Source organism: Ostrea edulis, chromosome 6 (assembly GCF_947568905.1).
Source record: "Ostrea edulis chromosome 6, xbOstEdul1.1, whole genome shotgun sequence".
Taxonomy (NCBI): Eukaryota; Metazoa; Mollusca; class Bivalvia; order Ostreida; family Ostreidae; genus Ostrea; species Ostrea edulis.
Window position 1 is genome coordinate 75,091,623 of NC_079169.1, and position 17,686 is coordinate 75,109,308.

Genomic DNA, 17,686 nt, shown 5'->3' on the forward strand with positions numbered 1-17,686 from the left:
ACATTGGCATGATTGGGGGGATACAAATTCAATTTGGAAATGTGTATTTTTTTTATTTACATTTGTATAATTTGTAAAATACAAATGCATCCATTCTGAATCAGTTTCATTTGCTAATAATAAAATATCATATTCATATAACTCATATCATAGATCTGAAACCTGCTCTATATATTTATCAAATGTTATGTTCTTTATTTTAATTTCCAAATGAAAAAAATTTCGTTGCCAAATGCTCACAAATTTTGCACGGAATTGCTTTAAGACAATCATGGTCGAAGACTGCCCAAATATAAATCACAATGACTGGGAAACAGGCATGATATAGTTCGAGGTTTAGCCTGACAATGACCAAATTCAATGCTCACACATCCTTCAGTAAATTGTTCGTGATAATAATATCACCCCCAAAAACTGTCCAAATATGATGGTCACTGCATAGGACACGGAAACAAGAAAGCATACATGTAGTTTGTGGTTTATAAAATGTCTTTAGTAAATCATGTTTATGACACCTGATGTTGTCATGGTTTCCTGGATATAACTTCATTTATACATCATATTCTGAACTTCTAATCAGTCATTGTTCTGATTTATGGATACTGAAACAATTATTGATCAGCCATAAACAAAGAAACCAGACAAAGAACTAAACAAATTAACTAACAGGCTAATTAAGTGTTAAGTCCCGTGGTCAGGTGTGCAAATACCAGCAGTGCATCTTATTGCATGTCAAGTTACCTACATGATCAGCTACAGGTTAACAGGGAATGCTGCACCTTAAACTGCTGCTGGAGGGTCGATGACTCCCATCAATCACGAGTCAGAAGATTTAATAAACATGAATATAACCCTCCAAAGACAGGGGAAAATGAAAAGAAATATTCATTTTCCGCACTCCATATACATCAAAGACATATCCTCAACAGATATTTTTTATGTAAGGACATTTATTGGGATCATTCATCGTTAGATCTTTACCTGTGTGAGACCGGCCTGGAAGTCCTCCACTTGGCTTTGATCCTCCCAAATTTTGAAGTGAGATATGCTGGAAATAACTGACAAGATAATGTCCGGAGTCCGTTTTCTCCAGATCTTGGACATGTACTTAGCCAGACTGTCCATGGAAGAATCCTCATTGATTGAAACAAAGTAACTTTGGTGAAGCTGAAACAAGGGGTATAATCATATTCATCAAACTGACTATCCAGCTAGCACATCATTTATAAATATCAACATAAAGTATCACCCCAGCCAGGTGAATTTCAGTTACCAAACATACACTTCATATTTGATTTTACATTGCAGTTTCATAATAGTCATCATATATAAATAATCAGATATTTTACCAATAACATTCAATTGACATGTGCCTTCATATTGTCATTTATCAAAGATATCTTTTGATACATCTGCTTATTTTCTGCATCTCTTGAGAATTACAAAATTCTTGCAGTTTCAGATGCCTGCAATCATTTATAAAACATGGGAGGTCCAAAATATAATACATAATTATTCATTCAAAGATGTACATTTATGCAGAACTGATCTGTATCCATGAATTTAAATGAAAAAACAATTTTGGAAATACGTGTATGTCCCTTTTAAATCTGATATAATAACCTCATCACAATGTGAACCGTAAAACTCAAAATATAGTGCATACCTCATCACAATGTGCACCATCAAACTCAAACTTGAGAATGCCTCCCGTAACTCGTCCAGTGAGGTCATTTAAATCCAGCGAGCCTCGACTGATATAGGAACTCAAACTTGTCACCGTACGATACTGAGCCTCGTCCAATGTCAGATAGTCCATCGCAAGATCCAGAGGGTCCATTGTCCTACAAACAGTAACACCATCACTTTTATACCTCCGACATGTGTGCAATTAATATGACACCGAGGTTATAGGAGATCATAAATAGATCTAATATGTCAAGTAAGATCAATAGGATACACAATAATGCTGTTATTAGTCTCTGGTTTAAACGTCAATAATTACTTTTGTCACTATCAACTCGGCATCATCAACATAACCAACTGTATAGGTTCCAAACTTGTCACTATAATATCCTGTGTGCATTTAGACAATAGCTGACTCTACTAGAATTATTCAGTACTTGAATTTCATGTACATTTTACTTGTCAGTCAAATAACTGTTAACCATTTTCTCCAAAGTAAAAAAAAATAATATCTAAAATAAACTTCAGCTTACAATTTTCATAAATGAAGTGATACATGGGGTTAAATTCTTATAATAAGATATTTTTTAATTTGATCAAGAGAATTTAACAGCTCGAAACCGAACACTGAAACAGGAGTGGAATTAATAGAGGAAAGATTGACATGGTCAAATCAGTGTCAATGACCTGTGCTATCAATATGTCATCTGCACAGCTGTAAAATACAACGCCTCTGCAGCGATCCAGCTGAAGAATCATGCGACATAGAAAACAAGAGATAAGTGTATACCAGTTGAGTCTACAATTAATCATTCTTTATTAATGTCTTATACATAATGGCTGTGTATCAAGAAATCACGATAATTTTTCATATACTGCAGAGAACTGACAGAAAATTTCTAATGTTTTCTAAGTATAATTGTAAAATACAAAGTTATTTGCCCTTTATGTAATAAAGCAGTATAATTTCCATGCACATGAGCCACAATCTTAGAATTAGCCATCATCACTTTGGCAAAAAGTATCAAGTCTGAAGTCTCAGGTGGTATAGCCATTGAAATTTTCCTACTTCAATAACAATATGCCCCTCCTTATCAATATTGTTGTTCCTAAAATTCAGGGATGCACTGAGTTCCTTATACTCAGTTTAATTGTGATATATGAGGTTCTGCCACTCTTCCAAAAGCACCTGACTTAAAGTGGGTAGAACCTCTGGTGGATTTGGGTGCGTTCAGTGCGTCAATTTAACATACCCACACACATTGCTCTTTTGGTGAAGGATTAATTGAGACTATGGGGGCCAAGAAAACATGTCCACATTGTTTTGGTGAAGATAGCTAGACCATTGCACATCATGCCACATGATACTGGGTATTGTCTTGTAGAAAAATTAATTTTGCTGGCAGAAAAACAGCACAACAACTGGTCTCAGAACAGTGTCAATGTAATGTTGAGCTGTCAAATTCCATTCAATGATGACCAAACGAGTTTCGCGCCCACTACAGATCCCACCCCGCACCATAACACTATCTACCACCTCCAAAGCTGTCATATCCCACCAGGCATTTATCAGTATACTGCTTACCATGATACAGCATGAAAAAAACACACCATCACCCTTCTGAGTGGTAAAGCATGAATATTGAATCTTCAGAGAAGAGTACATGGTGTTGTCTTTGCATAGGAAACACATTTGGACAATGTCATCTCAACCATTGGAGTCTGACATCACATTGATGATGATTAAGGGCATTCCCAAAGCAATGTAGCTTAAATGATGTCAAAGGAGCGGATATGCCTCAGCACAGTATCCCGGCTTATTCTTGGATGATGTGTCTTTGGTGCAATCTCATGAAATGATCCATATGAGGTGTCGTAACTTTTAGTCAGCCAGTTCAAGGACAGTTGGCAATTGTTACCAGCTAGTCTGACATATTTGTAGAGACGAGATATGGTGTTTCTGTGGACATTTTGAGCCAATGCCACAACAGTAACTGCACTTCCCTGTCAATGTCATTCAGTGTAGGCATCCTCTACACAATATATGAAAGATATAAATATCGAAAAAAAAAAATTACCAGATACCTGAAGGATAATGAACAGGTGTCTGAGACTATTCTCTTTAGAGAAGTAGATGTGTTTCCCCGCACATGCTAACCAAGGTATTGATGTCTCACGGAAACAAGAACATGTAGCATAACCAAATTCAATCAACCATGACCTTGGAAATGTGTATGATATCATGCAATTCAAAATCGCGAACACCAAAATTATTAATATTAAAAAAATATTACCATGTATTATTAGAGTAGCATTTCTTTTGCTATAATTGTCAGTATACTTGATTCACAATCTATTTTATGAATTGAGGGCTGCATGTGCTGATATATTCAAATTCTTTGTAACATATGTCAAAATATTGCATTTTCCCATAAGATTTGCATAGATATTGCATTTTCCCATAAAATTTGCATGCTCTGTTCTACCATAAATGAAATCTGTGTGAGAAATGTTTTACGGCTATAAATAAAACTAATATCATGTGTTTACTACCAGCCTTATCAAATATTCAGTGTTTTAGGGCATTATAATATTGTCTTGTGGTAGAGCATCTCCTTACCCATTTTAAGAATAAAATGTTTAATTTATACTACTACACGTGTTTAGTGTTTTTAATTTTATTATAAATAATTTCAGCATAATGTGTGCACTGAAGTCAAACAGGTTTCCATAGTTGGTATTATCGATATGCATAATTTTTTAAAATAAACATTTAATATTTCCCTCATGGCCAGCTACAGTTAACACACTCACCAGTTTTTCATGGCTCATTGGATTAGTTTGACAATTCTAATGGTCAGTGTAAGATTCAGTTTGAATTTAGCAATTGAATTGGGGAGTTGTAATTGTACTTCAGTTAAAAAAAAAGTTTGACATATATGGACATACACACCAATTAATCTACTAATCCGGCCAGTTACTACTTTGTATGATAAAATGTGTTATTATAAAGGAATTGTCAGTAAATGCATGCATAGAGAGAGTGTAAGAGTAATAGAGTTATCTTATTCATATCATTTCATAATGTCAAGTCTATTGATTAAAAAATCTGAGTAATATGTATATTTGTATATATACACTAGACGTACATGTAGATCAGGGTAATCTAATAGTGTGTTATGTTGTTTATGTGGTGTGGTCTTGCCATTATTTGTTCTGGACAGGTTCTCCAGGTTTTAAATGTAGTACGTATATTATAAAGTACATTTTTTAAATTAATAATTTTATACTTATTGATGTGATTTGATGAAAGAAAGACAATTCTATTTAAATGACTGATGGAACTTAATATCGATTTCTTTGCCATGTTTGTCCGTGATTTTACGTTGTGTGTCATCTGTAATATGTGCATAAGGTAGAATCTTTGGATGATCTTTGGATTGATGTTATACTGATAAAATAAACCTTGTGACCGGTACAGTTTTTCTGACTTATCACTCAGCCGGGTAACAATTTAATCTTTAACAATGTACAGCCATTATATATCTTTAATATATATATACATGTATATATATAATCCAAAATATAAGTAAATCCACACAAGTAATAGTATAATAAAGAAAAATTAGAACGCCGAAAATAACTCAACCGATTTCATTTGCAATTTTCAAGAGTTATGACATATTATTGCTTAGTTACACATTATAGATTTAACTATGACGTCAAACGTGACGTATTGTATTGACGCTTTAACAAAGATCATTATGATGTCAGGATAAAACGTTATGAAATAATACATGAGAAGAAAAGAAAAAAAGGAAATTAAAACACAGCCGACTTTTGGTCTGTGCAAGATAAAAAAATATACAATATGTACAATAATAATGACAAGTTTGTTTACATAGCAGTTGACTTCTGACCTATGTGTTAACAATCAAATAAAACAGATTTATAATGCGTGAAAATGTTTATAAATCATATAAAGTTTTGCATTTTATGGAGCGTTTAATGCAGGTTTGTATCCTCAAATAAACAACGTTTCTTTAGTTTCACGCTCCGTTTCCGTAGTATCTCTCAGGAATTTGTAAAAGGGGAAAATGGTAAATAATATATATATATATATATATATATATATATATACACATAAATATAAATATATATAAAGCACTAAAACCCAACAACACTCCACCATTTAAAGGGATGGATCTGAATGTAGATGAGGTTCTATGTGAAGCAGTCTAAAAGTGAGCAACGTCACAAACAATATACATGTACACTTATTGCATGGCTTCTTGGGGGAACAACCAAATTATCGTCCCGAGGTAGGTGAGGAGACCTGGGACATTGCTGACCAAGGCCGTTCAGAACAAACAATTTTTTATTGCCACATATTAGACTAGATAATTTCAAACAGTATAGACATTCTGTTTGTTCTCAGCTTTTGTAGTTTAGTTTTAATGCTTAATTTGCATTTTTATTTTATTTACTTAGTTTTCATTTCTATTTATCTATTCTGTCATCCTATAGAAGGGACAGTTGTCCCAAAAATTGGTCAATTCTAGTGCTTTAATATATATATATATATAGAGAGAGAGAGAGAGAGAGAGAGATGCATCTTTTTTAAACAAACACATGTAACTTAGCTCTTTATCGAGAAATACAATGTTGATTGTAATTAAACCAAAGAACTCAAACAAAAATTTTGACCCTCCCAAAACCCTTGGATTGACTCCCCCTCAACCCCCAAATTTTTGAGATTTACTTAGAAAAAAATAGGCTCTATTATATAGTCACATTGTTTATCTTATGAGTATTTAGAAGTGAAACTTAAAATGATTAACCACATTTGGATTTCCTTTTTTCTTTATTAATGCTAAAAGTTTACACCACAAAAATCCTTGACAGAGATCATGCTATTATAAGTAAACAAGAGGCCCATGGGTCATATCGCTCGCGTACATCACATACGCCCTGCTGTTGTTCAGCTACTGTGATTTTTAATAGATTTTTTGCAATTTTTATTCCCATGAAAAAAATTAGACCCTATTTTGTGGTTTTATTAACCTAGCCCTATAGGGTCACAACATAATACCATAATACAAGGTCACAATTAGGTAAAAAAAAAAAAAAAAAAAAAGAGGGAAGAATTGTTTTAGCACACTAAAACTGATGTCTACCCTTCCGTTTTTTGTAGCTTTTTAAAAAATATTTTTAGGGATCATCTTTAAAGTGTAAAATTAAGACTTATGGTACATCATACAGTCACCTATGAGTATACATGTGCTTCGATCAAGAAGCAGTGTTGTGAACACATGATAGTAAATTAAACTTACAAACATACCAAATATCTAAGGCCTATGTCAAGACACAAAAAAGTTATGGTCCAGAAAAAACAAAAAAATGCCCCAAAATTATATTATTTGTCCTTTACATAAAAGAACAAGATCAATTTGTCATCAAAAATGGCATGTGGCACACTCTCTTATCAAGGTATACCCACATAACAAATATATGTATTTATCAAAGGTTCTAATAACACATGTTCGTGTTTATTTATACCTGTAATCTATTGGGTAGTCTAATTGTCACCTTGTCAGTTGACATCTAAATATTCATTACACAGATTTTAACTGACCACTGTCAGTGAGTAGAATTTCAACCAGGAAACCATTCGAAGGCTCTTTTTAGTGCAGTTAACTTATGCCCCACCCACCCGCCCTTGACTTACTCGAGTACTTTGATTTATCATTAAAAATTGTTTTATTTTGTAGAAAGGAAGACAATACTGTGTGAAGAATTGTTTATGTATATCTGTTTTTGAAATAAGTAAACTGCACGTTCAGAGCGCTTCATATCCTAAACTATGTGTTTGTGTTTATTTTATGAATTATTTATGTTCGTTTGAGTAGAACGAATAAGAACATGACAAAGGATTATGTCAAAAGACAATAAAATCAATATATGCACCCAGGGGTGCATAAGCCGAGTTGCATGGGATACATTGTAAAGTCAGGAATGACGTGGCATATTTATAATTGTGAAGAACTAATTTCAGTTTTAAACTTTTCAAGTTACTGTCCAGAAACCATATTTGTCTCAAGTTTTCAATCTATCTTTGGTCACTGTGACCTTGACCTTTTTTCTCCGAAATCAATAGGGGCCTTGCTTTGCTGGTATCCAACAATATAACCAAGTTTCATTTCATTCAAATTAAAAATTTTCAAGTTATTCTCCGGAAACTAATTTTTTTTTTTGAATTTTAAATATATTTTCGGTCACTATGACCTTGACCTTTGACCCATTTTCTCAAAAATCAATAGGGGTCTTCCTTACCTGGTACATAACAATATCTTTAAGTATCATTTGATTCGGATTTAAACTTTCTGAGTTCTCATCCGGAAACCAAATATTTCTGAAATTTTCATTCTATATTCGGTCACTGTGACCTTCACCTTTGACCTTTTTTCTCCAAAATCAATAGGGGTCTTTCTTACCTGGTACCCAACAATATATCAAAGTTTCATATGATTCGGATTTAAACTTTCTGAGTTCTCATCCGGAAACCAAATATTTCTGAAATTTTCATTCTATATTCGGTCACTGTGACCTTCACCTTTGACAATTTTTCTCCAAAATCAATAGGGGTCTTTCTTACCTGGTACCCAACAATATATCAAAGTTTCATATGATTCGGATTTAAACTTTCTGAGTTCTCATTTGGAAACCAAATATTTCTGAAATTTTCATTCTATATTCGGTCACTGTGACCTTGACCTTTGACAATTTTTCTCCAAAATCAATAGGGGTCTTTCTTACCTGGTACCCAACAATATATCAAAGTTTCATTTGATTCGGATTTAAACTTTCTGAGTTATCATCCGGAAACCAAATTTTTCTGAAATTTTCATTTTATTTTCGGTCACTGTGACCTTGACCTTTGACAATTTTTCTCCAAAATCAATAGGGGTCTTCCTTACCTGGTACCCAACAATATATCAAAGTTTCATTTGATTAGATTGTAAACTTTTCGAGTTATCATCCAGAAACCAATTGTTGACGCCCAACCGCCAGACCCACCCACCCGCCCGCCCGCATCACCAAACCAACAGCCGAGTTCAACTTCGTTGCAACTTGGCTAAAAATGTTATGGTCTGGACAAAACAAAAAAATGCCCAAAATATTCTATTATATGACCTTTACATAAAAGGTCAAGGTCATCAGAAATGGCATGCGACACACTTTCTTATCATGGTACACCCACATACCAAAGGCCTATGTTAAGAGACAAACAAGTTCTGACCCACACAAACTTTGTATGAGAAGAGGAAGAAGAAGCAGAAGTGGTGGAAGAAGAATTCACACTAAAACAACATGACCCTCTTCTGGGATTGGGAGACATAATGGTATGAAATGCAAGGTATTTTCTTATGGAAAACACATGAAATTCCTTCTTTAAACAGTTCAGGGGATATATATTACATATACGTTAAACTTTTCTTAAAAGTCAGTCAAAATCCAAGATCAAGGTTACAATGTTAAAATCTTGGGTACCAAAAGGAAAGGTCTTGTCACAAGGAATGCATATATGAAGAATTCAAAGATGATCATTCACTATTCAAAAGTTATGAGTGCAGGTAAAACTTTAGATTAAAGTTTTAAATTTGGGTCAAACTCCAAGGTTAAGGTCACTAGGTCAAACATGGCATCAAATTAAGCTTCTTGACATACTAGGAATCTTTATACAACAGATGACAGCCCTACCTCAAAGAGTTTCAGGGGATATTGCCTAGGTTAGATTTTCTTCAAAGTAGGTCAAACTCAAAGGTCAAGGTCACAAGGTCAAACACTAAGATACCAAAAAGAAAGCCACAAGGAATACACATGTGAAATATGAGAGTTCTATTGATGTAATGACACCTATAAATCATTATAAATAAATAGTTGATTACGAAAAGTTAAAACAAACATATGCAATTATCTTAATAGATTTCAACATTATATCATATTAATCACACATTGTGCATGTACTGTTAAATCTTTACAAACCGGTCCATTAGATTTTAGTAAGACTGCAATATGGACCTACTAATGATTTTCAAAATCAAGGAATTACTGTCTAGTTTGTTGGGTATGCAAGGTGATTAAACTACATGTACAATGAAAAGGATGATAATTTATCATTATTCAATACGACATAAATTATCACATTAATCATTCACCTCACATACCCAACAAACTAAGCAGTGATTCCCTTATATTTTGTGTAAACTGACCCCAACAAGTTAAGTAATTACCTCACGTAATATGTGTAAACTGACCCCAACAAGTTAAGTAATTACCTCACGTAATATGTGTAAACTGACCCAAACAAATTAGGTAATTACCTCACGTAATATGTGTAAACTGACCCCAACAAGTTAAGTAATTACCTCACGTAATATGTGTAAACTGACCCAAACAAGTTAAGTCAGTTACCTCACGTAATATGCCCAACATTTAAATTCATTCCCTAAATAACTTGCAAAACATTGAGTATAAATGCAACGACACTATGATCTGCATCCTTGTGGCTTACATTACATGTACTTATAATCACAATTCAGCAGGCCATCTGATCATCCATTGTATTGTGCAGTCTAGACCTTGTAATGACCACATGTAATTGACCTCAAAAGCAAGCTGACATTGGGGTCCCTTTAAATTCCAATGCACAAGGGTTACTCTGACCTGTGATTGAACTACACTGACCAGGATTAACTGGATGGATTATATTAGCAGGAACCTGTTCTCAATCAAGACATATTTATGCAAATGAGTATGACCCATCCTCCTCAGCTACACATGCTGCTGGCATATACCCCAGAATGTTAAATTCTGAGAAGTACATAGCTTGTAAAATATCCTTTTGTTAACCAAAATTACATAATTGCTAAAGTTGCCTTGAGTGGGCAGAGTAAATGGATGATCACACATTTTAGAATTAACCCAGACAGGAGATATTATAGCAAAGTCATGAGACAGAATCCTAAGAAATTGTCCAGTTTTGTTAGGAATAAAAAAAATCTAAATTTTCTTATAATAATAAAACTGAGTTTGAAGCATGCTATTACTTCAGTCAGGTTTCCTTTGTTTGTTTGTTTGCTAGAAGATTATGCGACAGTTGAAGAGTGCATGGTGTTGAATGTGTAGGATGGAATTCTTGATGGAAACTTTCGGTCTGTGGATCAGGGATCCCAAATTACAGGAAAGCGCTAATTAATTTGCTCAAAATTGGACTTTCTCATTTTTCATTGAAACTTTAAATTCCAAAAGCCATCGCATCATATAGACTATTACCAATTACATGTGATATCTGAAAGTCCTTGTTCTCTACCTATGTAAACAAATATTACACACACATGTATCTTGAAATTTTCAATGCTTAAAAGAATTATTACTAGCAAATATATTTATCCGAGACACTTGAACAAGCTAATTCTAGGTTTAAGTTAGGTGACAGTATCCAATTTTTATACATGTTCCTAAAAATAAAACCTGTAGATGACTGTTCAGAATACATCTACTGACACCACCAAGAGGACCAGAATACACCTACTGACACCACCAAGAGGACCAGAATACACCTACTGACACCACCAAGACGACCAGAATACATCTACTGACATCACCAAGAGGACCAGAATCTACTGACACCACCAAGAGGACCAGAATACACCTACTGACACTACCAAGAGGACCAGAATACACCTACTGACATCACCAAGAGGACCAGAATCTACTGACACCACCAAGAGGACCAGAATACATCTACAGACATCACCAAGAGGACCAGAATCTACTGACACCACCAAGAGGACCAAAATACACCTACTGACACCACCAAGAGGACCAAAATACACCTACTGGCACCACCAAGAGGACCAGAATACACCTACTGACACCACCAAGAGGACCAGAATACATCTACTGACACCACCAAGAGGACCAGAATACATCTACTGACACCACCAAGAGGACCAAAATACATCTACTGACACCACCAAGAGGACCAGAATACACCTACTGACACCAAGAGGACCAGAATACACCTACTGACACCACCAAGAGGACCAGAATACATCTACGGACACCACCAAGAGGACCATAATACACCTACTGACACTACCAAGAGGACCAGAATACACCTACTGACATCACCAAGAGGACCAGAATCTACTGACACCACCAAGAGGACCAGAATACATCTACAGACATCACCAAGAGGACCAGAATCTACTGACACCACCAAGAGGACCAAAATACACCTACTGACACCACCAAGAGGACCAAAATACACCTACTGGCACCACCAAGAGGACCAGAATACATCTACTGACACCACCAAGAGGACCAGAATCTACTGACACCACCAAGAGGACCAAAATACACCTACTGACACCACCAAGAGGACCAGAATACACCTACTGGCACCACCAAGAGGACCAGAATACATCTACTGACACCACCAAGAGGACTAGAATCTACTGACACCACCAAGAGGACCAGAATCTACTGACACCACCAAGAGGACCAGAATACATCTACGGACATCACCAAGAGGACCAGAATCTACTGACACCACCAAGAGGACCAAAATACACCTACTGACACCACCAAGAGGACCAAAATACACCTACTGGTACCACCAAGAGGACCAGAATACATCTACTGACACCACCAAGAGGACCAGAATCTACTGACACCACCAAGAGGACCAAAATACACCTACTGACACCACCAAGAGGACCAGAATACACCTACTGGCACCACCAAGAGGACCAGAATACATCTACTGGCACCACCAAGAGGACCAGAATACATCTACTGACACCACCAAGAGGACCAGAATCTACTGACACCACCAAGAGGACCAGAATACATCTACGGACATCACCAAGAGGACCAGAATCTACTGACACCACCAAGAGGACCAAAATACACCTACTGACACCACCAAGAGGACCAAAATACACCTACTGGCACCACCAAGAGGACCAGAATACATCTACTGACACCACCAAGAGGACCAGAATCTACTGACACCACCAAGAGGACCAAAATACACCTACTGACACCACCAAGAGGACCAGAATACACCTACTGGCACCACCAAGAGGACCAGAATACATCTACTGGCACCACCAAGAGGACCAGAATACATCTACTGACACCACCAAGAGGACCAGAATCTACTGACACCACCAAGAGGACCAAAATACACCTACTGACACCACCAAAAGGACCAGAATACATCTACTGGTACCACCAAGAGGACCAGAATACACCTACTGACACCACCAAGAGGACCAGAATACACCTACTGACACCACCAAGAGGACCAGAATCTACTGACACCACCAAGAGGACCAGAATCTACTGACACTACCAAGAGGACCAAAATACACCTACTGACACCACCAAGAGGACCAAAATACATCTACTGACACTACCAAGAGGACCAGAATACACCTACTGACACTACCAAGAGGACCAGAATACACCTACTGACACTACCAAGAGGACCAAAATACACCTACTGACACTACCAAGAGGACCAGAATACACCTACTGACACTACCAAGAGGACCAGAATACACCTACTGACACTACCAAGAGGACCAGAATACACCTACTGACACTACCAAGAGGACCAAAATACACCTACTGACACTACCAAGAGGACCAGAATACACCTACTGACACTACCAAGAGGACAACATTGATAAATACTTATATCTACTGTAGCTAATTTTATCACATGTCCTCATGATTTAGTTAAAGGGACTGATTCACGATTTCCTCCAAAATTTTCCTTATCACTTTTAATGATCAAAATCTACTGTCTAATGTGTTTAAAAGAGTTCACATAAAAATTAAGGTTATACATTATCACGGAAGCTCATTTATGAGAGTTTATTATTTGTTTTGTAAACAAAGATTGCGGTATGTTATTGTTTATGAAATTTTTAAAAGAAATGGATATCGATCTAAGTTTATTATATATTTCGCATTTCAAGCAATTTTGGGGTAAAATGTGTCATCTAAAAGTTAAAATTTGTGACTATGCAAAATAAAGATGCTTTATATTACAAAATCAATATTTCACTTGTTTGTCTGTATACATAAAAAGACTCGAGTCTTTGTTTACATAACACAGATTTAAAGCTAAAAGTTTGCTTTTATTTTTGCATTCAGAAGGTCAAAATTTTGGTGGTCAACATTAAATGAGTTATATTTTTAATGTTTACCATCAAAAATGAAAAATATTTTTTATCAAAAATCGTGAACCATGCTGTATGAATAACTGAATGCCACAAATAATAGTAGTAATCATATATGTATATAAAGCACTATAATCCAACAACACTCAACATCCAAAGTGTCGGATCTAATAATACGAGGTCAAATAAAAAAGGATATAAAAAACACTAAAAATGACCAACAACACGAACAACAGTGAATTGTTAAATTTTCAGGACAACATGTCCCTTCCTCAGGACGATAAAATATTTACATAGAAAAGAAAACTAAATAGAAAAGGAAACTAAAACTACAGCCAAACTCCAAAAGCTGATAACAAACAAAATGTCTAGATATTAAAATTAATAAAATTAAAATTATAATTTAAAATAAAAACGTTTAAAAATGTGTCATTGGTTATTTTTAGTGCTTTATATATATATATATATATATATATATATATATATATATAAACTTAAGCTGCAGGCATAGATGCAGAAGGGGGACTGGGGTTGTAAATGAATTTCTCCAACCCCTTGGGATTGGCTAAAATATAAAAAGAAATACATACATATTTGCCTATTTTTAATCTGTTGCCATTGTGAAATGCTAAATGTTAAGCTTTAGTTCTTAAGATCTTTTAAAAGATAGTTTAGACCAATTTAAGGCTCGGGTGGGGGTGGGGGGCAGTTTAACTAGTAATACAATATATGAACTTCTAAAAAACCATGCAATAGGACTCTGCCCAGCTCATGTGCAGATCCAGAATTTTTTCAGGGGAGGGAGCTATATACATGTACATGTATACATTTTTTTTCAGGAGGTAAATAAACATGTACTTGTTGAAAAAAACCCATGCAATAGGACTCTGCCCCGCTTATGTGCAGATCCAGAATTTTTTCAGGAGAGGGAGCTATACACACCATACACCATGTATACATTTTTTTTCAGGAGGTAAATAAACATATTTCATATATTGTCTTACCACAAATTTCTCTTAAATAATCTTTACACCAAATTGCTTGATATGACTTTCAATCCTTTAAATATATAGGTACATGTAGAAAGTTAATTGTCCTTGATTAAGGTTCATTAAACAAAATTCTGATTACAAATGAACATTGGTGACCTCCTCTCATCTATCTCTCTCTCTCTATCTCTCTCTCTCTCTCTCTCTCTCTCTCTCTCTCTCTCTCCACAGAACATAAGTGATGTCCTTGGTACAAATATGTGTGTCAGTTAAAATAACATTTCCTGTTAATCACATTAGTGTCTGGAGAAAAACTCATGTATCAATTTATTTCCTGGAGAAATAAGAATGACAGCCATAAAGGTCTTGGGATATTGAATTCTAATTTTCAGTTTCTTTATTTCTGTGAGCCATATGGCTCATTAGATTCACATACACATACACATATATATACATAGGCAGTACAGTAGATATAAAGATATAATACATACAGGAACAGTATATGGAGAGTGCATAGACTGCTTAGAACTGGAAAGGGTACATGTAGCTAGTGATTTTGTTTTGCTTGTGTACTATGCAATCATACTTAATTGAAAAAATATGGGAATTATTTTTACACAAGTTCTAAATAATCCATGCTTGTTAAGTGTTGTCCATCTCACTATCCTAGTGTATACATGTACATGTATTTTATATACAATTTACACATGTGTACCATAAACACATGTTGAGGGTTTCTACATTGATATAGGTATTGAATTCTCATCACAATACTGATTGGAAATGTACTGCATATATGTGTAAACTCCCATTTCCTTTCTTCTAAAAATATATTGTACATATATAACATGAAATAAATTCACAGTACTGAGTATGACTAACTTGTACAATGACTTAACACAGCTAATGTAGCATGCACCTCATATTTTCAGAAATCACACAAGTAAATGTAGATTGTCATCACTTTTTCAAAAGTTCCTTATTAGATGTTTATAATTTACTGATACAAGAACTAGAGGCCTAACTGTTTGTGATGCATACTAATTAATTGCTAAAATTTTAAACCCAGCTGTACCTTTAAATGTAACTGTGCTCCATATATAACACAGAGGAACTGTTAATACATGTGCTTTATATCTATACTGTATATATCATTATAACATAAAGCATTCCAGGTACTGCCGGAATATAAAAAATGTTTTCTTAGTGACGCAATTATCTAATTTAAAATATATAATATCCCAGAACACGGGCTCAAAGAAACGTAAGCAATGTATAGGTTTATTTAGTCCCGCTATTGTCTGCAGTATTTTTAATGCCTTTATATACATGATAAAATGCAACATGATCAATAGTCATACATGTACTCCTGTAATATCCTGCATTCCTGGTAATGTTAACAGCTCCGAAAATACGATCGGAGTTACGCAAGTACAGTACTACGAATGTAAATCAATTCTTCAGATGAAATTAATGACCGACCTAGTGAATTAATTGACAATAAATACCTGAAATCTTTGGTCTTCGTTTGATCCCTCCAGTCAGTGGTCAGTCGTTGTCATCTTTCTGTCCAAGTAAACCGAAATATAAATGCTCTACAGCTGATATGAAATATTAATCCTCGGCATGGAATCGACCGCGTCACACAAGAAAACTAGCGAGATATCTTGACCAAGGCTGTTTGAAATCTTTTACTTTTAAATACTGACCGCTGACCATTTATTTTTACCACTGTGTTATGTACACAAATTGCGGCCATTACTGAGATAAGGATTAAGATATTTCTATCTTCCTCTCTTTCTCTACTTTATCAGCATGCAACATGCTTTGATGGACAAAAACAAATATAACAATAAATTAAAGTGAATCATGAAATTATTGATTTACACAATGGTAGACCTTTGTTCATAATCAAGCAAAAAATAATAATTCAAAAACAAAACAACCCACATCGTTAACAAAATAAAAGATACCTATGCTGAAACCAATTTGCGATCGGTTAGTGTTAAATTTATCATTGCTTCAAAAAAAATCTAATGCAGCATCTTGTCTATGCAAATAAAGCTGATTTTGAAGAAAAGTCAATAACACCACGGTCAGCTGTTCTACTAATAATACAATGTAACGCCGTTACTCACTATGCGCCGATTTCGCCGGTGGTCGCTTCCTCTTTTCACGCATCGGGGTGACTCCAATTCTTTTATACAAGACTTCACCGGCATAAAAAAAAAAAAGATGTATAAACTCGTTAACTATGGATCAGTAGTTAGTTAACTAGTAAACACTCGGCACTTTTCAAGGCCAGGCACTGACTTGAAGGCCACCATCTGCACTATCGGGGTCACAAGCAGGTCATTGTGTAACAGGGATCCGATATTTTTCCTCCTGTATGTGTGAGGCGGATCTCTATTTCTCTTAAAATACCATCCATATGTTTAGACAACAACCCGTGCCACCGGAAGAATTAAAACAGTATGAGGTTTCCCTTGCATTTCCTACAAACCATTTACCATGAGAATATCATCTTTATTTTTTTCATTCGACAATAATTTTTATCTGCAATGTCAACATCGTAAGGAACAAGGTCTTACAATGAATGATTATGGGCAGAGTGAGACGAGCGTAAGGATATTGACCTAAACCTCCTCGATGATTTTTTTAAATGAATGTGTTGTAAATTTTTATAATACATAGTGTATCAAAACGTATTTTACATACTGAAATTACAATAAAGTATACACTATATATATA

General features: G+C 35.0%; 1 protein-coding gene across 1 annotated transcript in view; it reads right to left on the minus strand.

The window, feature by feature from the left end:
• Window positions 1–17,102, minus strand: part of LOC125646155 (transient receptor potential cation channel subfamily M member-like 2) — a 54,498-nt gene extending 37,396 nt beyond the window's left edge. Inside the window, exons 1-4 of the mRNA XM_056140786.1 lie at window positions 17,074–17,102; window positions 16,444–16,501; window positions 1,667–1,844; window positions 982–1,167 (exon numbers count right to left, since the gene is read on the minus strand). Coding sequence (XP_055996761.1) covers window positions 982–1,167; window positions 1,667–1,840 — 360 coding nt within the window. The 5' untranslated portion in view covers window positions 1,841–1,844; window positions 16,444–16,501; window positions 17,074–17,102. The remainder of the gene's footprint in view (window positions 1–981; window positions 1,168–1,666; window positions 1,845–16,443; window positions 16,502–17,073) is intronic.
• Between the last annotated feature and the right edge of the window lie 584 nt (window positions 17,103–17,686).